Below are 27,165 nucleotides of genomic sequence, written 5' to 3' on the forward strand. Positions count from 1 at the left end.
GGAAAAGCATTGTGGTGGCCTAAAAAAACAAAAAAACGACCAACATTTGCTTGATTGGTGTTTGATACGTGTGAATGAGGCCTCAGTCATCTGTAAAGAGGCTTGAGGCATGGAGAGATCGGACCTACAAGCATTGTACATGAAGACATTAGAGGATTGCCACAGGGCATGTAACAAAGCACAATCACAAAAAGTGGGAAATTATTCCTGCAGTATTGGTTGATGTAAACATATTCAGATCAATAGTGCTATACCAGATATACATATACATACATCAAGTGTGGAAAGGCCAACTTAAGTATACAGCAGGTACTGTACATGGGCTTCTGAACTGTCCATAACGCTGCCCTAGAAAGAATTGCATGCTACAGGGTAAGCACTTCCTTTCATAATGGTATCTATACTTAACTTAGCCCTTATATATATATATACCGGTACACACACACAAGTAACCCTCTGTTGCATCAAAAGTCGCAAAATGATTTTATTTTCAACATTTGTACATGAACATTAATAATATAGTTATGTACATTAATCGTGTTCTTTTCCACTGAATATTAATCTGATTCAATAAACATGCGTTAGCAAACATCAGTTCAACTGAATGTCAAAATATAAATTCCCACTGCTTGCTGTTCTGAATCACAAAATTGCATTAGGTCACAAGTGTTGGTTTAACATAAGGTTGCATAAGGTAACATACGATTTGTTTCCATAGTACTAGTTGGATCTTCAACTTTGGTCTGTCATTTGAAAGCATGGGCATGGAAGAACATGAAAGTATTATGTTTGTGAGATTTTGGCAGCTAATGCTGCCTATTAAGACTACTGTACTATGGTCAACGCCGGTCAACCAAGCAACTTTTCTCCAGTCCGATGTTTTATATTGTGTATTCTACGAGCGGCATCCAATGGCAAAAGTAAATACTTTTGTTAAATGTTGTACTCTTGAGACCAATAGCAATAGGTATACCCTTAACATGACAAGGCCTTGGGTGATCATCCCAGCAACATCTCTCAACTAGAGAGGAAAGCGATAATCTCACAAACAAACAAACAAACAAATAGACTGATGGCAGAGTTGGGCTTTTGAAGTACACTTTCTACTTCACAGTCAAATCGTGCTGAGAATTCTTGCTCCAACAATTCCATTCTCCTAGTTGTGCTTCACTGCTCTCCTCACTAGAGGGCAGTAAACAGCAGCTTTTGCTCTACTTCAACACTGAGTAGTACAACTTGTTTGAATCCAGATACTACAACCTACTGAACAATGAACATTACACTCAAGTATCCAAATAGTGTACACCAATATAGAATCTATATTTCGCTTGAATGAAAAACATTAACACTTACAATATCCGTGTCATTTAAAGTTTTTACCAATGTAACTATTTAAAGTTTAGTATTGTGTCCAATGACCATATAGCCCGGCCTAGTCTACATATGACTGTGTAGCTGTAGCAGATATCCTGTTACTAACAAACCTGTAATTCAAGCCAGTACAAATGAGCTGTATAATATCTATGTTCCATCTTGGTCCTATCATTGGTATAGACACCTGCTTTTCTGCAACCACACATTAGAATCAACATTGAAAGTTATTGCACATAATAATAATAATAATAATAATAAAGTAATTTTACACAGTGATATTTTTTATTCTATGTGAATATTATGTCAAAGCAGTAATAACCTCGGTGTTAATTTAACTTGGGTTGTAAAAATGGACCTCTAACACGTAAAATGCTTAGAGTATAACTCTATGGTAAAATGTTATTCTTTTCAGGGCTGTTGTTGCTCCTTTTTGTCTTTCGAGGTTTGAATCTTTGTTTTTCTTAAATGTCCTCTGTTGGACAACATACTGTGTCCAACATGTCTGCTCATAAACATTGGCGCACGCCAGCACGCGCACACACACACACACACACACACACACACACACACACACACACACAGACACACAGAAATGAACTCACACATGCACGCACATGAGTACAAACACACTTTGTACAAACCAAAAGCGATTTCTCACTGACGGGAAATGATGTCAGGTCTTGTCTCCAAGGAGATGGAGGCAGTTGCTAAGATACTGTGACACTAGGATTTCTCTCTCTCTCTCACACAAATGTACACACACGCACGCATGCATGCACGTGCACACGCACGCGCACACGGACAGGGACAGGATTGTCACCATGCATAACACTAAACTCTCCCAAGTATCTCTCTTATTGTGTGCCACAGATGGCGGTGAGCACTATTCCAACTTTTCAGGCCGATTTCTAAAAATAACCACCAAAAGAAATATATAATTTTGTTAAGGAGCCCTATTGGACGCCTAAGGCTATCAGATGGACTGGCAAATCCCTTTGCCGAAATCTATAAAATCAGCACTGCCGCTAATAGAAACATTTCTAATCGCGGCTGTGAACTTTTCACCACAAGCAAAGGCCCGCATCCAACATCCCTGATACCGTAACGGGATGGGAAGCTGGCGGATTACTATCAGTACTCCACCTATCATTGCGGTCGGGCAGAAACCTCATATCTCCATAACGTTTATGTTTTTTGCATAACTTGAAGCCCCACTTTTGTCGTTCAAGTGTGTCAAGCAAAATTAGTGAAAATAGCCGATCTACAAGCTCATCATATTTTCACATAAAAAAAGATATATATAATAATAATAATAATAATTAAATAGTAATAAAAAATGTTTTGGTCATAGAAGGTTTTCACCCGACAGCAACGCTATGCTTCTTGACAGTGTGAGCTGCACCTCTCCAGTGCTATCAGCATGCCACATATGTCCTGGCAATAGCATGGCACTGCCAAATCCGTGCATCCCTCCCTTCCTCCCCCGTGGCTCCTAACACAGCATTAAGAGTTTATGGGGTTTGTGGAGTTACTGGAGATGCTGCATGCGCCTGCTCTCGATAGTGGGATTAGTGCCCTGTACTGACACCCGGAGAGCGGAGCCATGTCATACTGATGACACAAGCAATACAGCGCTCACTGCGTGTTTGTCCCTTTTACAGTCCGTATACGTGTACATGTATTACACTGAGTGTTGCTTTAACCTCTTAAACCCTTTAGTCTTAGAGAAACGGACTTGAGTTATACACCATGTACTCGGACCGCTTTTTCCCCAAAATAGCTGATCTATAAGCTTATAGGTCTTTTATTTTTGGTGAATGTTACCCAGAATACTAGGCACGCTTCTGGGGTTCAAGTGGTTAACTCAGAGTGTGAAAATGGAGCTGTAAGGGTCCCCTGCACTCACTTTCACACATGCACACATGTACACACATCACAACACCATGCATGTGTTTACACATGCTTAGCCTGGCATGCATGATGCATGCATGATGCATGCATACGGGGAATCGTGGAGACATGCATGGTACATGACCGGGCTGACTCAAAGATCAATGTGCATGTATGTATATGCATGTGTGTGCGCCCACATTATGCACTCAAGCAAAGTGCAATGACACAGTGAGGGCAGAGTGTGGAAGATAAGTGTGTGGGGTGGGGGGGGGGGGCGGGTTGCAGGTTTGGCATTGGTGCCGTGGAATCATTTGAAATGGCGCGGGGGTTGGAACTGGAAGGTAAAAAAAAAGATGTACAGCGGGAAGAGGAGAGCGAGAGGAGGCATTGAACGGAAGCCAGAAGGGAGAGAGGGAGAGAGAGAGAGAGAGAGAGAGAGAGAGAGAGAGAGAGAGAGAGAGAGAGAGAGAGAGCTCGGATGAGGGGTGAGATTTCAGCTCCAGTGTGGGGGAAATGAGCAGGATCACAAGAGCGAGGGAAAGGAGGAATATCCTCTGCACCACTGTGTGACTGGAAATTTAATAGAGAGAGAGAGAGAGGTGGGGGGGGGGGGGAGAGTTGGGAGGGAGGTAGAGGGGTGGGAGACGGGCGACGGAGAGGGGAGAGGGAGGGCGAAAGAGGAGAGAGGCAAAAGGCACAGAGACCTCATTGCTGTGCGGCTTTCGGCGAAAGCTAGCGGTTGTGAACAATGCTCACTACGGCATTCACACAGGGAGGGAGGGGAGGAGTCAAGGAGCAAGGGAGGAGAGGGTGAAGGAATGAAGGAGAGAGATGAGAGAGGAGAGTATGTTGTACCTTCGTGGGGGGGGGGGATTTGTGGAACATATCTGCTCCAATGTGTCCTTTGACCTTACAGTATGAGCTGAGGCAGAATGGGGACGAGTGTTTTTTACAGTCTGCATATGAATTAATTTGGTGTGGATTGGAAGAGCTATATACGTGGCTGATTTTGCACCATCAGATTGGTATTTGTGATAGCTTCTTGTTGGTAGAATACGCCTGTGGCATAATAAAGGGGGTTGCTTAGGCATTTGACATGTGACGACATACACACAGCATTGATCGATACTGGTATAGGGCCTCTAGTGAAAGAAAAAGGCATCTTTATGGACTAACAGTACAATCTTTATTGGCTATTACCGTTCCTATACATCAGTACATCCTTTCCAATTCACTAATTGGAAATGCACAGTGCTCAACTCTGGAACTTTATTATTATTCTCAGACTGCATTTTAGTGCTCTGCAAATGTTTCTTACGTGCATTTGAAGGTTTTCCCAAGAACAGTAAGAGTTTGGGTTTAGTAAAGAAACCTCAGGCCTGTCAAAGGCTTGCTCTCCAAGTGTGGATGAGGGGAATGACATTGCAGTTTGGATGGTGGGTAAATTAATGCATAGACCCAAGTCCTGATTGAGAACTACTTTGGGGTGAAGAAATGAATTATCAGTTAGGGTCGCAAGGCCTCAAGTAGGAGCCAAGTTTACTCATGGTCATTACCAAAATGTCTGTGTTGGCAATGAGCATAATTTTGAAATGTGCACAGTAGTAAATAACAAAGTTTATGGGGTTTAGGGCAATGTCGATACTATACTGGCCAGAAATCGCCTAGTATTTCTACCCATTTTAAACTACAGCTAACTGACCCAATTTGAATAATCTGGAAAGAATTGACCAAAATCAGAAAATGTCCTAAAATCAATGGCAACCTGCCCAAAATCATTACATTTTAACATGAGTGAATGGGATCAATTCCTACTGATCATGTAATTCTGGGCTACTGAGGGGACATGATGATTAAATCTCTTGAGACCAAACCCACAAACTGGAGGCAAAATCCCAAATAACCCCTATAGATAGCCCTCTACTAAAATCATTACCTAAATCATTTGCACCTGATGAGCTCTGGATTTTCCTTGAGAACTGTTGGTCCTTCTTCCTCCTCTTCTTCTTCTTCTTCTTCTTCTTCCAATGCTCACTTAGTGGGATTCAGATTCAAACATACGGAATGTGCGTAAAGAGCCGCTTATGCTGGACGCAAAATGCTTTGCCCAGCGGGCGCCGTCCCGTTTGCTGCCTGCGCGTCTCCAAGGATGAGAAGGCTTGGATGCGCTCATTCTAAACGTGTGCTCTCTGAGTGAAAATAACGCGCCATAATCTTCAATATTCTCATCCGATCGACTATATTTTACGGTGTGTGTGTGTGTTGTGTGTGTGTTGTGTGTGTTGTGTGTGTGTGTGTGTGTGTGTGTGTGTGTGTGTGTGTGTGTGTGTGTGTGTGTGTGTGTGTGTGTGTGTGCGTGCGTGCGTGCGTGTGTTGGATTGTGCTCGCCTTTTTCAGCTGCCATATCGCCGTAGCCTCCCCTCGTTGCGTTGGCGCTGCGGAAAGACAGGAACAAGACAAGAGGCAGCTCCGTGGATGGAAACGAGCGAATCAATTTAGGGAAGAGAAACGGGGAGACAGATAGCGAGGTTAAAAAAACGGACGAGCGGAGAGGGACACGAAAAGGAGAGGAAAACGTCGAGTCCACGACCGCAGCCACCGAAACATTAAGGTAGGCTATGTGTCTGTTGGTTGCACAGGTAGAAAAGGTTTGAAATGGCCGTCGTAGCCTAATTATTGCATTTCATACCTACTGTACCATCTGTTAGGATGCTGGAGTCAATTAATGGGAATGATGAAATGGGTGAATTTGCCACGATTGGTAAGGCTATTGTGATAGACGTATAAAGGGAACAAATGTCAAATAATGAATATACAGTCAGTGTCGATGTCAGTCGAATTTACACGATAGACCATGAAAAGGTGTTGGAAATCAAATGACACATTTATGTAAGCATACTAATAACACTGACCACTGACATTGTTTTTCCACGAAAGATTAAGGCTATACAGTATCATTGTCGTCGTTGTTGATATAGATCTTTGTCCAATGGTGTTGTCATTACCCAGAAAAAGAGAGAATGGATGCAAGCCATTTTGTAATGCAGCAGCATGTGCAGAATTAGGCCTATTCAGAATTTCAATTGCCTTCCAGAGAAGGTGCGCCGTAGCGAAGCGCAGCTGCATAGATGAATAAGGCCATTCTGCATGTTATAACGGAATTGTATAAGAGATATAATCCTAGGAGCTTCATGCCAAGAAGGGATTGTGCGGTTTTATTCTAAACGAATGGTTTGACTCGTTATTAGTCCTGAATTGCAATGACCCCCCCTCCCATGATTAGGCTAGATAGATCTGATAAATTATGACATATTATAGGCTATATCACTGGTCAAGAATGATTTTGTCCTTGTAGTTGATTTATTTTCAAATAATTGTATACATGCATGGTTCCCACAATACTGGAGAATAGCGCCTCATCCTATCTCGATTTCCCACGTTCTGAATCAATTTAGTGTTGTCATAGTTACAGTAGATGATGTTAGCCCTGCATGCTGCACCTGTGTGTCGCTTTGTGTTCCTAGACCAGCTGTAAATACGTGAGTTCTAATTGGGCCTTGTGTGAAGGCTATAGCAGATAACGGCCCACATGCCTCAATCCCTAAATGTTTATTAACCACTTAAACCCCATATGGTTGAGTGGAGTCCCTCAGGGGTCTGTGCTAGTGTATTTTCTGTTTTCCATTTGCTGAAAATAGCCGATCGACAAGCTGTGAGCTTGTAGATCTACGAAAGCTTTGCCCACGACTGATGCTCATGGGCTTTAAGTGCAGCTTAAATACCATGCCACAATTTTTGCACCTCTGCATAATAAACTCTAATGATTCCAGTTGTGGGGAATGAGCCATTGATAGAGTCATGCCATTACAATGATGTGATTGGGTTGTAGCAATTGGTCAGCAGCTTGCAGCTAATTTGTCTTTTCACGACTGAGCGCTCTCTCTTAGGCCTGATTGAATAGATCAATATCTACACCGTTGCAACCGGCTATTGACATGAGCAAAGGGCTAAGATCAGGGATAAGAAAAATGCAGAGTGAAAAAAAACCCCCCATTGATTTCAGTCAAGTGAAAGTAAAACACACTAATATTGGTAGGTAACAGGCCTTATAGAACATTAATACAATCTCTAAGCTATGAGGAGTCATGTACATTGTTCTTCGCTTCCTGTCATGTAGTGTATCTACAGTATCAGATCCACATTGACAACATTTAGAGGGTGAGTTAATACAATAACAAGACTGTTTGCTGATTCATTCCAGGTATGGCATTTGATACTGTAGCTTATTCTTTTGACATGCATCGCTGAGAAAGGTCATTGCTATTTCCACACCTTCCGACCTGCCAAGAGAAATACCAGAGATGGGCAATAATGATTAGTTGCCGAAACCTTTGATTTGATAGAAGATGCAGGAGATCCACTGCTGATAGAAAAAAAAAAACATATATTTTTAAATATCGAAGCCTACAGTAGCGTATAAAGTGCCTTTTGTCATTCGGAATTATTGGAAGCATCCATATATTTGCAAGGATGTCCATTAACGTTTTTTACTCTAACCACTTTTGTTGTGTGAGAATGAGAGGTGGTTCGGCACTGTTCAAAATACCGTCACAATACACAACCACTGTAAGGTTCAAGGGTTGCAGGCCTGCTTATTTTGGTTTGCAGGATGTCAAATAGATGCAATAGATACACAGCATTTCTGTCCGCTCTTAAAACAAATTCCTCCATTTGTGGGATCACTGGCCAAAGTAAGCATATACGGTAATCCTCAACACTAATTGAATTCTCAACATTGAGTCTGGGGGACAAAGGGGTCCAAAATGACCCCACTTCTGAGAACGTATACAAAATGGAACGGAATGGACACGTAAATTACAGGTCAATTTGGTTCCATTTGTACATTCTCGGAGTTAAATTAACACCAATAATTTTACAGTGTAGATTGGTGTCCCAATAAGATGTCAAATATATCCATGTGTACACAGTTACAGAACCCATAAGGGTCCATTTGGATACCTGGTGGAGCCCCGGACCAGACATTGAGAAACAGTGATATAATAATCAACTGATTATCTCTGTGTGTTGAGGTGTTTTTGTTTTCAGAGATCATCCTTTGAACTGTCAAGTCATGGATGAGGATCATACATTTGAATGGAGAAAGCCACTCAGAAAAACACAAAAACAAATCTGACATTGTGAATTTATGGGATGCACAACAATAACTGAGTGTGACTGTTTGGTGCAGAGTGGGGATGAGAGTCCTCAAGGAAATGAGCATAATGAGTGCTATGAAAAAGAAACTGACACAATATTGCAATTATACCGGGTGTAAAATGTGGATGTGCGCGCGCGTGTGTGCACATGCATGTGTACGTACAGTACATGCATTTGCTAGTGAAGTGTTAAAGGAATATATGGAGTGGGACATTTGAAAAAAATCTATATTTAGCATAGACTCCCTTATGAGCTTTCTTAATGGCTGCTTTAAGTAAATGTTCTCACCACAATGTTAAGTCGGTTGTTGACCCAGGCCTCAGCCTTTGTATATAAGATCTGTGGTGCATTTATTCCTTTGGTTGTCTAAATGAGGGCCAAAGTTCAAGCTCATACTCATATGTTGTTTTGTGGATTGACTTTGGGAAGGGTATATTTAGGTTTGCGATACCTGCTAATAAAATCTCTTTACTCGAAGACGGATTTAAAGTAAAGAAATATTTAATCCTCATATATAACCTCACAACATTTTTCACTTTTCTTTTTTTGGTCTGTAGTGCAGGGCAAAGCATTTCGGGCAAAAAATGCAAAAAGCTCAAAGGAAATTCATTCAATTATTAAGTTCAACTCCAATTCTTTTCACTCGTTTACAATTTTAGTGTGACTGATGTGCATACGATTAAGGTTAGTCAAATACAGTACAGTATTGTAGAACAGGGCACTGGACACTGAAACACAAGATGGTGAGTGAGCTGGTTGCCACAGCAACCATGTTTCTAGGAGCGCATGCATCCGCTGCATAGGAGAGGGGATGCTAAGGGCTGCCATTAAACCTTTTAAAACACCATGTCTATCATGGTGTAAAATGATGGAGAAATCCAAACGGTCGTCAAAAAGTCTCTCCCCCAAAAAGTGACAGCATTTTACTCGGTGAGCTAAAAGTAGCCTAATAGCTTGTCCCCTTTGATCAAACAGGACAGGTTTTAGTGACAGGATGGTACTTAGTAGGTAGAAAGTGTTTGAACACGCAGTGAGCAGTATCTCTCTGTGGCGGAAGCATTAATTGGGCAGCCACTTGACCAAATCTTCTACATTTGGGGAGTCTGTAGCAGCCATTTCTCTCTGTACTATAGGTATGTAACTCAGTCGTTTGCATTCGTCTCTGTCTCATCAGTCATTTATCTACATTGTGTTGTGGCGATTTGGCATGTCTTCCTGTCTGCCACACAAATTATGACAAGACAAACATTTAACTCAAATTGCGTATTAATTGCATTGAAATGGCATTCTGTGGTCCAAGAAATCAAAGGAATTTCATGTTTTCAATTCTCCTCCTTTGTTGCTCAAAATTCTGTCATTGTTTTATTTTTGGCAAGGATTTATCCACTCAGTCCATGGGAATTTTGTGTGATTATGGCCAGCTTACAACTGTGTGAATTGTGTATACAGGCAGCATGGTTTCAGGACCAAAACACTATCCCAGAATATTGTAATTGCTGCATAACTTATGCATAACATAACCTGAGCTTTAATGTTACTCCACTGCTGTATCATGCAGGCCATGAACCTCTGCATCTGACATCATTAGTCATTTGTATAACGAGTCAGGTCATCCAACCTAACACATTCTTGACTAGATATGAGACACTATGTTAAGGTTGACAAAGTAGCTCAGCCACATAAAAAGAGCTCTTTAATTGAAACGGTCCTGCAGTCCTGGTGTTTTTTTGTTTAGTTTTATTTATTTTCCAGCAGTGAATTCCCATTAAATAAATGTACCATGCAGATAGAATGGCCAAATTAGAGGGGGAAAAACTACAAAAAAAAAAAGTGTAAGCTAATTAAAATCCACACTTTTGAGGCTGTGCCCTTTAAATGTGGAGACCTCTGCAGGAGACCGCAATCTGGCCTGTCTCTACCAACAAGGTCTGGCATGATTTGATCTCCAAGAGCTCCAACCTCCTGTAGAGCTGGGTGGGCGATATGATTTCAAATCAATATCCCGGTTATTCCAAATGTTTGCCTCATAGCAGATCTACAAGCTCTGTCTACAAGCTTAATCTTCAAGCTATCTCTTGTAGATTGTTATTTCTGTACGACACCATTGTAAAACAAGGTATAATATCAGGGTTATGTGGTTAATCAATTTGGTAGATTATAAAATAATACATTTTTTGCATCGTTTTGTGTTAATTTGGTATAAAATATTTAAAAACCTTTCTTCGACAACCTACATGAGCAAGATAAAGTCGGTTGTTCGTTCTAAATATCAGTTTTGATATTATTTTCGGTTATTTTCCCAGGCCTAGTCGGGATGCACACGCAGATTAGACACAACAACGGACCGACATGCGGAAACAACGGTCGGACATGTGCTGCTCTGTTAGGGTTAGGGTTTGAGCTAGGTTTTGTTTTTTTGGCTTTCGCCTTTATTTTATATATTTTATGGAGGGACAGACAGTAGGCTGACAGGAAATGGGGAGAGAGGTGGGTGGGAAGTCATGCAGTAAAGGCCGCCCGTCGGGATCGGGAGTCGAACCCGCGCCACGCCAAGGTGCATGGACCACTGAGCCGTGGCCCAGGCCATAGTGTGTCTCAACTAAAGCCTGTACCCGCCCTAGCCTCATGCTTACTTCCCCTACATTACCAGGCTTGTCCTACCTACAGATAGTAAAATATACTAGTTGATAATCAAAGACCTTACCTGGTGCACAATAATCTAGGTATATTGAATATGTGATCATTCAAATATAAAAAAATATTTTTAATGAAGTGCTCCCTACCCAAGGATACTAAAAATAGCTTTTCCCCAAACTACTACAGTAGGCTAAATATAAGAACCCTCCAACTCCGCCACACTTGGCCGATCCCCCAAGGAGTCCTTCCGGGGTTCTAAAACAAGGCATCACCAAAGCCTGACCTGCGGTGAGACACAGGCACAATACAAATGTATAGTTGATGGTACAAAAGTGCACTCCAAGCATTATAGCTCACTGTTTTGTTGATTATATATGTTATTTAAAAAGATTTTATGTTTAATAAAAAAATAAAATCACATCTTTTCATCAATTAAAAACAATTCCAACATTTTTCAAAAGGATTCCATAAATCAAATAAATCGAATAATTGCGATATACCCAATTTAAAAAAAAGTTTGTTCAAGTAGTAGATATGCAAGCTCACAATGTGGCACGAAGCAACGAGTTGTGAGCTTGTATGCATGCTATTTTCATTAGTTTGGGTCCCGGGCAAACGTACAGGTGAACATTTGAGAATAGCAGATCTCCAAGGTCACAGATTGCTTGGTCAGAACCATAAATCGAGTTGGTCAAATCACGCAATCAGACAGGTTGATAGGTGTGCTGTAACACATGGGCATTCTACCACATGGCTATGAAGACAAATGTCAAGTACAGTTCTATCAATGTCACCTCTGCGGCTAAAACCCCACGTTAGACTAGCAACATGTAGGTCAAGGTAAATCCAAATCAACATTTGAGGTGAACTTTGATCTCAACGAAACTTAAACCACATGAACGAACCCGCGTCAATATTGAGTGGCGTTGCGGCGATTAGTGAGCTTATAGATTGCCTATTTCCGACAAAGGGATTTGGTGTAGTGGTGAGAAATGCGTGAACAGAGTATAGAGCCCTGGAGGAACCCGGGCGACTACATACTGTATACTGTTTAAGCGGTTAAATGCACCATACCCCAGGATTAGCAGATGTGTGTAAATTGTGTTATAATCCTCATCTCTCACCTGTCTAAAACAGAGCAGAGAGGTGACAAGCTATTCATTTTCATTGCATTTAATTATGGAAAATGCTTTTGGAAAAAAATAGCTCTCCATCATCTCTTTACTTACTTACTCTTAAATAACACGTGTGTGTGTGTGTGTGTGTGTGTGTGTGTGTGTGTGTGTGTGTGTGTGTGTGTGTGTGTGTGTGTGTGTGTGTGTGTGTGTGTGTGTGTGTGTGTGTGTGTGTGTGTGTGTGTGTGTGTGTGTGTGTGTGTGTGCGTGTGCGTGCGCAATGACCCTTATGCACACACTACAGTATGTCAACCATCATCGGTGGGCCTCCTGTCCTAACCAGACAACGTAGGCGCAGGCATAACAAAAACAATGCTGTGTGTGTGTGTGTGTGTGTGTGTGTGTGTGTGTGTGTGTGTGTGTGTGAATGCGTGCAAACACACCCATTTCCTTTTAGAGGGCATGTGATATCTCGGTGTATTAATTGTTTATTTTAAACGGGCTTGTGTGTCTAGCCAGTACGCAGTAAAGTCCTGAGTGCTAATATAACACTCAGGACTTAGCTGTGTATGCAATGAAACTCGGGTAAGACTCCGGGCTAAAATCCATGTTGATGTCATCTTAATGGGCCTACTGCAGCGTTCATGATCCAGCTTGAGCTCTTAGAATTGTTTTTGCGTGACCCAGATGTTTACCTCAACCTGAGAATAAAATGGCAGCTGACTCACCAGTTAGACTGCAGGACAGGATTTGAGAGCCACTGCTTTAGTCTTAACACTAAAACCCATCTTGGCTTTCCATGCGGTCTGGCACATTCACTACATGATATACTGCATTCACATGACAATGGCACCCTAAGCTGTTCTGACTTAGATTCTAGGCTGAGTGTATTTGCATGTATTGTATAACTATATGCTAGTGCAACATGTTACGTCTTACTGCACAATGTACTTATTTGACCCTCTCCCTGTCTCTTTCTCTCTCTCTCCCCCCAGACGAGCCTCAACCTCCACAGAGACATCTCTTCCAAGAGCAAGTTCCTCCCCATAATTTTCTCTACTCCAATAAATGTCATGGGAACTAAATTCATAGTTCCCTAAATTGACACGCTGAAAAATACAAGGTGTTTGATATTCAAACAAATATGTGCAAAGTAAAATGAGAATCCATTAATGATAATTAGTCTGAGTTTTCAATATTATCGCCCTCTTTCACACAGTATTTGAAAGGGACTGCTTGAAGCAAAAACTCAAGAATGGGAGCGTAGAATAATGAGTATCGACGAAAGCACTTAATTTTCCGAGTTTGGAGGTGACTTACAGACATCATTGGAATAGGGGCGGGTCATGACTCAGTTGCCATGCGTGTTGTCATGGTGACCAGCCCCTGTGCCCCCTCCCCCCTCCTCTGGTTGGTCCAGCTCTTGTTGTGGTTCCACAACCATGGACCTCAGCTGACAGAGGCCGCACCCCCATGCCCCAGCCCCTGTACCTGCTCCAATCAGGCGAGCCGTGTCATCTGTACGAGGAAGACTCTCGATCAAGTACCTGACAGTATTTCAGAGAACACAAGATACCTCAATCTACAGGAGAATACCATTCAGGTAAACGTGGTCTCTAAAAGCTAAACATCACTTTTTTTCTTTTTTTTTTTAAGATTTGTTTTTGGCTTTTCTGCCTTTATTGATAGTATCAATAAATGGATAAGTGAAAATAGACAGGAAAGAGGGAGAGAGAGAAGGGCAGAGACATGCAGTAAAGGTCGTCATGAACGGGACGCGCTGTCAGGCCAAAGCCTATATAGCGACACCACTTGGCCAGCGGGCAACCCAAAAACATCAACAATTTTAACCTAAAACCTACATATTACGTGGCAATAAAATAAAAAACTTATGTGTATCTGTATATCTCTGTGAAATGTTGAGGTTGTGAAACAATAACGTGATATGATGCACTTGAAGTCATCGTTTTAGCCTTTCATGACGACAACATTTTGTGGTGAAATACTCTTTATACTACTTAATACTACTTTTTTGCCACACTATAGTTTGAATTCTTCACATCAGAAAAGTGGGATTTACATTGAACATCGCTAAAAATGCCCTTTAAATGGCTTTGGCCTGCATGCAGGACAAACAAAACAAATAAGGTTAAAAAAGGAGTACACTTGGTGATACTAATAGTATGTGTATTTACTATTTACTAAACCAATCTGTATTTGTCGCCCATATCAGGTGATCAAGTCTGACACATTTAAGCATCTTCGGCACCTGGAAATCCTGCAGCTCTCTAAGAACCACATCCGACAGATTGAGGTGGGAGCTTTCAATGGGCTTCCAAACCTCAACACGCTGGAGCTGTTTGACAACCGTCTTACAGTTGTTCCGTCGCAAGCCTTTGAGTACCTCAGCAAGCTACGGGAGCTATGGCTACGGAACAACCCCATCGAGACGCTGCCTGCCTTCGCCTTTCACCGCGTTCCCTCTCTGCGTCGCCTCGACCTTGGTGAACTCAGGAAGCTGGATTTCATCTCCGAGGCCGCCTTTGAGGGTCTGGTCAACTTGCGTTTCTTGAACCTGGGCATGTGTGGCCTGAAGGACATCCCCAACCTCACTCCGCTGGTGCGACTGGAGGAGCTGGAGCTGTCTGGGAACCAGCTGGGGATAGTGCGACCTGGATCCTTCCAGGGCCTGGTGTCTCTACGCAAACTGTGGCTGATGCATTCCAGGGTGTCGGTCATCGAGCGCAACGCCTTCGATGACCTCAAGAACCTGGAGGAGCTCAACCTTTCCCACAACTCCCTGCACTCCCTGCCCCATGACCTCTTCACCCCGTTGCACCAGCTGGAGAGGGTGCACCTCAACCACAACCCGTGGGTGTGCAACTGCGATGTGCTGTGGCTCAGCTGGTGGCTGAAGGAGACGGTGCCCAGCAATACCACATGCTGTGCCCGCTGCCACGCCCCCCCGGGGCTGAAGGGCAGGTACATCGGGGAGCTGGATCAGAGTCACTTCACCTGCTATGCTCCGGTGATCGTGGAGCCGCCCACTGACCTCAACGTCACGGAGGGCATGGCCGCCGAGCTGAAATGTCGCACCGGCACCTCCATGACGTCGGTGAACTGGCTCACTCCCAATGGCACCCTGATGACCCACGGATCGTACCGAGTGCGGATCTCGGTGCTCCACGACGGAACACTTAACTTCACCAACGTCACCGTGCAAGATACTGGCCAGTACACCTGCATGGTGACTAACTCCGCCGGCAATACCACCGCCACAGCCGTCCTTAATGTGTCTGCCTCTGACCCCTCCAACGCATACAGCTACTTCACAACGGTGACCGTGGAGACTGTGGAGACAGTACAAGAAGAGAATTCAGCGAGGCAGTACATCAATGAGACGCTAATAGAGTTCCCGGGTCCGACTGTTTCGGGACGGGTGTTGGAGGGCCGGCCAGGGGTCACCATAACGCCCTCCCTCTCTGGTCTGTCCTCGCTGTCCCCACGAGCCAACAGAGCTACTGAAAAGGCAGTGACTGTGTCCATAATGGATGTAACTAATATTCCAGGTCTAGATGATGTGATGAAAACCACTAAGATTATCATTGGCTGCTTTGTGGCCATTACCTTTATGGCTGCCGTGATGTTGGTGGTGTTCTATAAGCTTAGGAAGCAGCACCAAATGCATAAGCACCATGGCCCGGCCCGAGCCATCGAGATTATCAACGTGGAAGATGAAATCGGAGCTGGCACCGGAAGTGGCATCTCGGGTGGATCTACCATGCAATCCTGTGGTGGAGGAGACGGAACTCTGCGGAGACATCACCCGGAAATCGTCAACCTCCCCAACATCGGCCGATCAGACACACTCAACCATTATTACAAGTCCCATCATTTCAACAACAATGTGATGGGTCTTAGCATTGGTAGCGAAGGATTGGGAACCGGGGGCATCCTCAATAACAAGTGCAACCAGCAAGGACTGGACATGCCCATCTCCTGTACATCAGTCCCAATCTCCACGGCAAATCTGCTCGCCACGTCTGGCAACGGAGCCAACACCATGAGCCCCACCTCCATGTCCCCTCCCCTGCCGATGTCTCTCCCAATGCCCACCATGGGATTACATGGATCGATCAAGGGTTTCATGGGCCAGAACCAGAATCCCCAAATGGAGCCTCTTCTCTTCAAGGGGGGCTCAAAGGAAAACGTCCAAGAAACCCAGATCTGAAAACAAAGCAAGAGTGGAGAGAGAGAGGGGAAGGGAGAGCAAGAGTCAAAAACAGAGAGGGGATTGATGGCAGGGTTTATGCGCGGAACGATTAAACACTAGAGTGCATTGACATTACACCAGTGGAGAGGATAGACTGACACGGCAATACACAAACACATAGACTGGTCAGTGACAGTGTACTGAGCCAAGGATTATCACAATGGCCCACTTGTGTTTGTAGTAACGATCACAGGCCATGGCGTTTAAAGGAATGGACATTACTACAATGTAAATCTGTGCCAAAGCAAATGTTTCTTGCGGTTTCTACAAGTTGTATTCTCATAGGGAAAAAGAAAAAAAATAGCCTTTCCAAGTACTGTAGCTCAATCCCCAAGTTGTTGATGGCCAGCCGAGATGAAAAGACATGCACAGCATTCACCACACTGAAGAGCTCAGACATTACAGAGCAGAATTCAAGACATTTCTCTTCGACAGAAAACATACACTCTCATGTGACTGAAAGAATGACTCCCTCAAGGTGAAAATTATGTAGGCTGATAATAGGACAAAAGGTACAGTGCAGTACAAACTACTGTGAAAATTCCACAAATGATATAAATATATTTTCATTTGAATATGTAACATTGCAGACTCCAATGCAGAGATATTTTGGGGGCGGATGTATAAGCTGGTATAGTTTGTTTCTTTGTGAATAATCAGGGGACGACGATTGTGAAAGTTGGTTATACGATAACATGTTTTGAGTTTGGCTACTTCTCAGAAACATAAGGGCTCAATTGCAACACTCATTGTGAATCTATGAATTGGCTTTGTGACATACACTCCATCTAGGTTGAAGGATGGTAAATGCGAATATCTGTTTGACAAACCTTTGTCTGTTGCTTCAGCAGTGACCATTACAAACTTTTGTGTTCTGAGAGTATATTATGTATTTTGTAAAAGCCAGCTAACTTGGATTTTTTTTTTATCGACAGCTCTGATACTTAAATGCCAGCATCAAATAAAGGTAAAATGATGTTTCACAAACAAACACAGTAAGGTAATACAATGCAAAGACCTGTATGGGCAAAGTAAAGTGTTGACAATGTGTTATTTGAATCAGATCAGTAGCCAGTTATTTGCTTTTAGTGAGGAATTTGATATGACCTCCTTGCTCATGGTTACCATGGTCATGCCATAAAATGCTGTCACAAGGACGATCTGACACGTATATCTTAATAGCAGCATCTAAGAAGGGATTTGACGTCCATCTTGTGGATGATCGGAATGAATGGAAATGTACAGTATAATAATAATAGTAATGTTTGGTTGTATGACAATTGTACGATCCACATTTTTACAGTGTAACTTTCATATGTTAAATGCCATTTACGCTTCCTGCGTTTCAACTATGTACTCCTTTATTTTTGTTAGTTTGATATAATGTGTACAGTTGTCTAGCCATGTATCATTACGTGTGAAATAAATCGATCATATATTGGGTTGTGGAGGGTCAATATGGCAGAGAAATACGTTTGAATTTATAAGTAACAAGCCAGCTTTGCTGAATAATTTCGGTGCCAGGTCGGAGCCCAACAGGCAGTCAACACTTAATGTGTGAGAGTGGACATTCCTTCCTTCCTTACTTGGAAATTCAGTCCATGGGGAAGCACGCACATCCCAACAAAAACTTTTTCAGATGCTGAACAACAACAATAATAATTCCCTAGTACAATATGTACTAGGGAAGTCTGCACACTGTAGATCCCAGTAGAAATGTATTTTTTTGTTTCGAGTAACAACGTTTCAACCGCTCTTCATCAGGTCTGATATATTAGCGTATAGGAAGTAGGCAGACCTTCCTTACTTGCCACCAAAACATGTTATGAAACAAAAATGTTTTAATTACAAGTAAGATACAGTGTGCGTGCTTTTTTCACAGGACAACAAAATTAACAGTTGTGAGGAGTAAGGCATTATTCGGGACTAAACCTGGTTTGAATGTAATGGTTTGTGGTTTAGCCATTAGTCATCTTGGTAATGATAGGTGTGATCTGGCACCTGCTCTATTAACACGTGCTGACAGACTTTGAGTCATTCTCATTTGAAGCTCTACTGCCACTTAAGTGGCCTTTGCAAAGTTTGTATTTTTCTCCCCACAAAGATAACTGACCTTAATCTTAAAGTAGGAACATTTCACCCAAACACATTACTCTCCACTACTCTGCAGGTCTATACTTTCTTATTAAGTATGTTGAAACCATGCAGGATGGTTTGAAAAAGAAGTGACCCATTTTGGGTAGAAGACGCTATGGATCAAGACTGTCTAAAATGTTTGTTGCAATTGAGCACAAACGGGGGGGACAGCCATATTTCAGTTCAATGGACATTCAAAAACATCAAGCATCATAGGCTTATTGTAGTAATTTTCATCACATTATTGTTGCTATACTTTTTGTTGCACTCTTACACTTTCCTGCATATTTATACACACACACACACGCACACACACACACACACACACACACACACACACACACACACACACATAAAGGTTGCTGTCTGTGGTGGTTATTAACAATGAGCCTGTTCTCAGTTGAGAATATGGATTCAAATTGTAGATGATTGATAGTATGACTAATGGCATCAGAACCATATTGTACTTCTGTTTGTCTGTAGTCTTACGGCTACTGTTATGACTAATATTATATGAAAGGAACATTTTGAAACATCTTGGAGTGCACACCACAATGCTTTCTATTTATTGCCAACAATCCTGAAAACAGAAAGCAATGTTCCAGATAAGCCAATTTTATCAACTCTGAATAACTGAATATCAGCTTAAAAAATGAAACAAAGCTCACAATTTTCTTAATGGCGTACCAGCATGGTTGGCTCCGGATGTCTTTCAAAATCATGTTCCACAATAAATGTGGGTGACCCACCAGACGGATCTGCGCAGGGTTCAACTGTAGCCCTACGGAGACACTACTAGAATATAAATGAAGCCTAAAAACACAACATATGGCTGCTCTCTTGATGTGCTACATTTTGGTATCTGTGCCATCAGATTTCAAAGAGCGTATTAGAAAGCTCCTGCGTGCTGTGTGTGAGGGTAAGCTGCTTCATATAATAAATGCACTGTTAACATGCACTTGGCTAGGGTTTTGATGCTGATTCCGATGCTGGTACTTATTACTTTGGCAGTGATAAGTGTCTCCTTTCATGTGAGCAGGGATTTGACTTCATTACTTGATAGTAATGATCATCGTCATTACTACCCTGCCTGGTGGTTTAAGTAAAGATGAAGAAGGGCCGTGTGATGTTTAAGTGCAGTGGGCAGTCATGGTATAGATTAGCCGCAATTTGCAACTCTAGATTTTTTTACAATGGGCTGAATCCAGAGTTGCAATACCCTCCATCAACTTCCTATGCATGTTTTTTGGTTTGTGATCTCCTGGTCTTAAATGACGTTAAACTCACCAACTTTGCAGCTGCAGTCCAAGCTTGAATTATCCTCTTTCAATCTGGTGTCGCTTGTTTATCATAAAAATCGAATCTTACCTGAGGTAAGACACCCAAAGAAGAGGTCGACACCCTAGGGAGGGAGGGACGCTATTAAACAAGCGCTCCCCCTCACGTCTTGTTTTATGGCACGTTGAAAAAATCCAAGATGGCGGCTCGGAATAATAGTTGTGGAATATTTTGGACAGAAAGTAGCTCATAACATGTCTACGGGGGATTTTTATGATAAACAAGCGACACCAGATTGAAAGAGGATAATTCAAGCTTGGACTGCAGCTGCAAAGTTGGTGAGTTTAAAGTCATTTAAGACCAGGAGATCACAAACCAAAAAACATGCATAGGAAGTTGATGGAGGGTATTGCAACTCTGGATTCAGCCCATTGTAAAAAAATCTAGAGTTGCAAATTGCGGCTAGGTATAGATATACTGTATAACTCGATGCTTCTTTACAGGAGGCACAACGACTTTTATTCACACATACCGTGTGCACACTTTGATGTGGGATTGTAATAATGGGACTGGATATTTTGGACAACCTTACTATATCATTGTACCTCTACTAGGGGTGCTGGCAATATATCAATATTATCAATATTGTGATTGTGATATGAGACTAGATATCATCTGGGACTTAGACATCATGTTGTGATATGACACAAAGTTCTTGTCCTGGTTTTAATCACTTGAGCCCTATTAATGTTCAGAAATAGCCGATCTGCAAGCTCACAAGTTCACAATGCATAGCATTGTGTGTTGTTGGGAGCTTGTAGATAGATATCTTTTTAGCTATTTTTGAACATTTTCAAAATGAATATATACTGTATTATCATCACTTACAATAACATTGTCACAATATCGAAGTGCGTTTATTTGTCCATAATTATCGCCCAGCAGAACCTTTATAATACTAATAATAATAGTGAATGTCACAGAGGTGTGGGTGGGCCACAGATGGAGTGGAGGCATATGTGCATCATATGCACTGCATGTCCCTCGCTTATGGATGTTCCAGCCCAGATGCTATTCCTTGGTTTGTTTGCAAGGAAAACATAATGAAAGGAATTATCACATTATATGAAATGTCCAATTGCAAGACAAGAAATCAAAAGTGAGCTTAAAGTCTAATGGTGGATTGACCCTTTGGTACTATAAAGGTAAGCGGTAGACCTACTGTTTGACGAAGACGGCTTCTTAAAACGGAATTACAGAACAGCATAAAACTATTAGAAAACATTGATTTCTTAATACAAAAAAAGAAAAGAAAATCATTTTGTGTTCTTTTTTATTTCAACTGTTGGTTGTATTATGTGATACTGATTTGGGTCTTTGTGTACTGTTACTAAATGGCACTTTTCAAGGCATTAATTCAGGCAGTTTTGAAGATTTTACATCCTCAAAATCAGAAAATGAAACACATTATTGTATACTGTGACTTCAATGACATATAATGACTGAGAGGTATATTATCTCTGTTTAGTAACTTCTTATACTGCCTTCAAAAGCATACAGTACCGTCCAACTTTTGTCCTTGTGTTGTGATTTCATCCAGAACTCCACTATTAACTAAAAGAGAAATGGGTTAAAAAGTAAAAAAAAAAGTATGTTTCACATAAGTTATTGCGTGACATTTTTATAAAACAAGTGAAAAAGACATCAATACAATAATTGTGTTTTTGTTGCATTCTGTTTTTTAATTTCATTTTTATTTGAATGAATATAGTGAGACTGACATACACACACTATACTATACTGTATAATGTGTTGACTGTGTACCTTAAAATCGTTATGTCAAAGTTACATTAATGAAAATACTAAACAAATATTCTGTATAGTGGATACATGTATTAATATTAATTATAGAGAATAATGCCCAAAAATGCAGAAACGTGAACATTATATAACAAAATCTTTCTCACTTTACGGTGAAATTAATTCATAATATTGTCATTAGATGGGGTTTAATTTCAATCATATTAGGTCATATTCATGATTTGTTTAATGCCAGAGTTGGGCACAGAAATAAGTCATACAACATGGAATAAATTTAAACTAACTTATTGACCTAAAATATATAGTTACATGAGGATCAAAAGTTTAAAAACATTAATTATGAATAGCTTACAAATTTACTAATTACTAATTGACTAAGAGGAGGCATTTATACAGTAACATAATAAATTCACAATCCCTTGATTACATCCTCTAATCGGCAACAAAGCGGTAACAGCCTAAATACATTTTCCCAGTCACTTTACATTAGTGCAATTTTACCACAAATTTGCTATGGCATGTTTGATTATCCATAGCTTGTGCGCTGCACAAAAACAAGCAAAGGGTGAAAAAAGAGGTCTGTTTGTATCCCAGGTTACTAAACATCTCCAATGCACATAGTGTCAATCCATCTCCCTGTGAAGTTGGGTCAGTTATTGGAGGTTTTGTCTACAATGTCATTCAGTCAGGAGATTTCGACATAGTAAAGAATAGTACCTCAATAACATCTACACCATAATCCTCTATGGTCAACTCTGAGGCTGGTTGCACCAACACAGATTCATATTTAACCTGGATTTACTTTAAGCCATAAATCACTACTCCACTACTTTAAATTAACTGTAGGTCAAGGTTTTAATCACACGTTAATGTTTTGTCACTGGTAAAGGTTTTGTAAAGCAACGCTTAAAATGTAATGGTGCAATGCAACTGGAATCAGATTAAACCCTAGATCAACAAATCCTTAATAGGCACTAAGCTATGTTTAATTTAATTCTGTTGGTGCAACTCACCCTCCGTGTGACTGTGTAACTAACTGTGCACAGATTAAATGGGCTACAGTTACAAGACGATGACATGGAACAGATAACAGCTTTCTGAATCATTATTCCCACTCTGCATATAGTTTCCTTTCTTTTCTTTTGTGTGTGTTATTTATATTTTTATGTCGTTGTTCAGTCTATCCGTTTATTGTCATGGATGCCACTTGACATCTTATTTGCTTCATATATTTTAAACAACGCAATAGTTTTAACTGCCACACATAATCTTTATTATAGTATCCTGTCACAGATGTCCACTGCTTGCTATACACGTCCGATTTACAGCACATCGCAAGCCAGCAGCCTCAGGGGACTCATGTAATAACAAATGCATCAAGCATGCAGCTACAGTAGATGAATTTGAATTATTTGTTAGATGAAGTGTTAAGGCAATAAAGGGCAGATATTGTACATTCACAGAGTCTTAGGGGACACGACACAGCCTAATTTCCTCAAGTATCATTGTGCTTGGCTGTCCATTTCGGTCTCCAGAGGTCTTTCTGGTCCCTTTGAGATACACTGGAGGTATTGCTAAAGGGGCTGCAAAACGAAATGGCTACACACACAGACGACAGCTGCATTGTAGTCACAAGTTGAGCTGCCAAGGATTGTTTTCTGAAGAGCAGAACCTGGAGCCAAGGAATGACATGAAAGCAATTGTACCAAAACACCTTGAGGCTACTCTAAGTTTCAACATGTATTCACAAAATGTGTATGCTTTGAAATGCTGTTATTTAGCCTACTGTATAGAGAGTGCAAACATATGGTAAAATGTAAAAAAGAAAAAGAGAAACTACTTGCATCTTTCTTATGTAATAGCTGTCTTTGAAGTTGAAGAGAATGGGAATATTTCAACATTTTAAATTGTAATACCCATAGAGAGAGGTCATAAAAGTGAACAAAGAGTGTACAATGCAGCATGAAGGAATTCATTTAACATACATATTCATCAAGGCAGAAAGTGAAATGCTTGAATGCAAATGCGATTAGAACAGCAAATGATCTTCATGTGAACATATGTGATGGAGCAATGTGACGAGACGGGGAGTAGAAAAAACCCCATCTCCAGGCCTGGCAGCAAAAGACAATCATCCACTGCATTTACCTCCCGGCATAAATCCCATTGATTTAAACTGATCCATCAAACAAAAAAGAAAGAAAGAGCTATTGTGTGTGAGTTTGAAAGATTGCTTCCTTGGTGGGATTATGGTGCAGTCATTTTCTAGCAACTCACTGTGCCTGCACTAACCCCCCCACCCCGCCCCCTCTATGCTGTCTCTTTCCTTCAAATTCAATAACCTCCCAGTAGTGTGTTTCTCCAGGGAATCCCCCTAGTTCCCTTGGCCCACAGACAGACTGAGAAGCTCTGCGGGGAAACTGACACAACATGAACTCCACTATGAAGTAGAGATGTCACAGTCTCTAGGCTGCATCTCAGATGATTGAGGCAACATGAAAATGTTGTGCTTCTTTCTTTCTTTCTTTCTTTCTTTCTTTCTTTCTTTCTTTCGCTCTTTACATGCGGTGAAGAATATATATTACAAATTAATAATACATTCTAATGTAGCAAGACTCTGAACCCCTAATTGCTCCCGATGAGCAGCTTAGTGCCTTGCATGGTTTCCTCCGCTATCGGTATATGAATGTGTGGGTGAATGTAATGAATTCACAATCTATGTAAAGCGCCTTGGATAGGCACTATATAAATGCACCAGTTACCATTTACCATATACATGTGAAACACATCATTTTTATTTTCTGTCTGCAATACCAGTTAGGATTAAATGCATATAGGACAAATTCCACAAATGTATGCCTGTGCAAATACTGTGACAAAAATACCCCTTTCCCTTTTCCCAGATCTGGTAGTTAAATTGTTCTCCATCTCTTATGTGCATCCAGTTCCATAGGGTATTCCCTTGTGGCTCACGTCAGTCATAACATGCAGAGTTGTACTAGGCATACTGTACTAGTATGTCAGTGTTCTAACATTTTCTTGACGTTACTCAATGTATTATACATTCCAGTTACACATGGGAATGGCGTACGTGGGTCCAATGTGGGTCCTATGTGGGTCCTGCCGCTGTTCAGTAGGGAATGAGGAAGGATATAGTGCTGTTCCTCAACATGGATGTTTTCCCGGTGAAACTCCTCACTGGCACATAAAAAGTTGTGGCTGGCAGCAACATATACCGTATATGGATACATATACATAAGGGAGACATATTGGTTGTCCACCCTCCCCTTCGACCGTAGCGGGCAGCAGTGACAGGGACGAGCCTTAGAGGGGGGATTTAATTGGGAATAGTCATAATGAGATGAAAGAATTCCAGTATATTGGTCTCGTTCCCCCTCAGTCTTGGTATCACTCCCGACCCCCCATTTGTCTCAGTCTTGAATCGTTCTCTCCCACCTCTGCGGGCTCACCCGGGTCCCCCATGGTCTCCAAAACAGCACTACTAAACTTCATGCTGGCATTAGAAACACCACAATGAAACAGTAGTCCCATAATTAATGTATCACCTTCAGTTGAGTTTACATCTAAGATATGACAAAATGTCCTCTGTAAAAAGGATCCATGCAAGAGTGGCAAGTTATAGGAAAAGGAAAGCTGTTTGTGTGAAGAACCCGGCTTAACCCATATCCATCCAGTTTATGCTTCCCAATAGACCTTGTAACTACAGGCAGATCTTCACCTCATGTGAAGGGGCTTATATGAGGCCTGTTTGTTGCTTCCTAAATATTTCAGCAATTTACAATTTGCGTGCGTGCGTGCGTGCGTACACGCTCGCGCTTAATTGGTTCATGCCTGTCTGTGTGATGTGTACATGCTTTTTCATCAAAATAATAAATAATTGGGTAGGCCTGATTAATATTAGGAATGAACTAAGGGGAGGTTCCTGGACTTAATCAAGAACAACATCAGAATTGTCGGTCTTCGCCCCTGTGTGTGTGTGTGTGTGTGTGTGTGTGTGTGTGTGTGTGTGTGTGTGTGTGTGTGTGTGTGTGTGTGTGTGTGTGTGTGTGTGTGTGTGTGTGTGTGTGCGCGTGTGTGTGTGTGTGTTTCCATGTGCATGTGATGTGCCTCTGCACACAGCTGATCTCAAGGCCGATCAGCATCAAACTTTGCATGCCTCAAATCCATGGAGGGGTGCCCTGCAGGGTGCAGCCATTACTGAGGTGTACCAGTGGCCTAAAGGGCACTGCTCCATGGCCCTGGGTGTAACTAACAGTGGTGGAAAGTAACTAAGTACTTTTAATTGAGTACTGTACTTGTATTACCTCTTGTAATTTTGAGGTATTTGTACTTTACTTGATTATTTCCAATTCCAAAATTTGTACTTTTACTTCACTACAATTATTTTTAAACTTTAGTTACTAGTTACTTTGGCGATTAAAATTTGGATTAGAAAACATTTTGGCCATTTGAAAAGCTGATCTACAAGCTTGTAGATCGGCTATTTTCAATAGATTTTCTACACATTTTTAACTTGAAATGAAATGAAAATGAAATGGGACATTCTGCAATATGAATACTTTTACTTTTAGCTTTAAATACATTTTGATGCCGATACTTTTGTACTTTTACTCAAGTAGGCCTACATTTTCAATTCCAGTACTTGGCGTAGGTGTAGGGCAACGGAAATGGTGGACATTTTATTTTGAAGTTTTAGCTTCAAACGCTGGCTCTGAGGTTTCTGAACCAATCAGAGCGTCGCATCCCTCCAAGCTATGGGGTCTCAAAGTCTGTGACTTCCTGCACATGAATTTAGTTTGTAAACAAAGTGACAGGGAGACATATAGGACAAGTCAGGATTATTTCTAACCTATACACAACCTATACATATTTTAGCGTGATGATTAAGTTTAAAACAAGTAATACACTGATGTCATCTTGAAAAATGGAGTAGGCCTAGTTCTTTAATCAAAACCAGCTGTGTGGAGGAGGACAAGAAGCATGGGAAACAAACTGGTGAGCTTCATTTTTATTGGCTTTTATCGATGTGTATCTCTACACGTCTGCTAAATGCCTAAATTGTTGTAAATTGTACACGTCATCACGCAACACGTTTTGGTTTTCGGGAAGTAATTAAAAAAATATTTTATGGACTTTTGATATAAAAACACACAAATGAGAATTTGCTAATTTTTTTGCCATCCATTGTTAGGTATGCCCATATGATGACCACGGATATGGTCTAAAAGTGTGAAAAACATTTTTTTCCCCCTACGCCTTTAGTTACTATGTTTACCCAGGGAACTTGTTTACAGCCAGGCCCTGCTCATAGAACATTTCATGGTAGGAGTTCAATGCCTTGCTCAAGGGCACTTCTCAGTACAGCTCAGTAATGGTTGCGCCCAGGGCACCCCTCTGTGG

At 41.4% G+C, this 27,165-nt stretch overlaps 1 protein-coding gene across 1 annotated transcript; it reads left to right on the plus strand.

Moving 5' to 3' along the window:
- Window positions 1-13,596: 13,596 nt before the first annotated feature.
- Window positions 13,597-17,935, plus strand: lrrc4bb (leucine rich repeat containing 4Bb; the record flags this gene model as incomplete). The annotated part of the gene is made up of 2 exons (XM_080788852.1): window positions 13,597-13,839; window positions 14,470-17,935. The coding sequence occupies 2 exons, from the start codon at window positions 13,597-13,599 to the stop codon at window positions 16,465-16,467; spliced, it is 2,241 nt and encodes a 746-aa protein (XP_080644978.1). The 3' UTR covers window positions 16,468-17,935.
- Between the last annotated feature and the right edge of the window lie 9,230 nt (window positions 17,936-27,165).

The sequence above is a fragment of the Protomyctophum bolini genome (genome assembly GCF_963924005.1).
Source record: "Protomyctophum bolini genome assembly, chromosome: 18".
NCBI lineage: Eukaryota > Metazoa > Chordata > Actinopteri > Myctophiformes > Myctophidae > Protomyctophum > Protomyctophum bolini.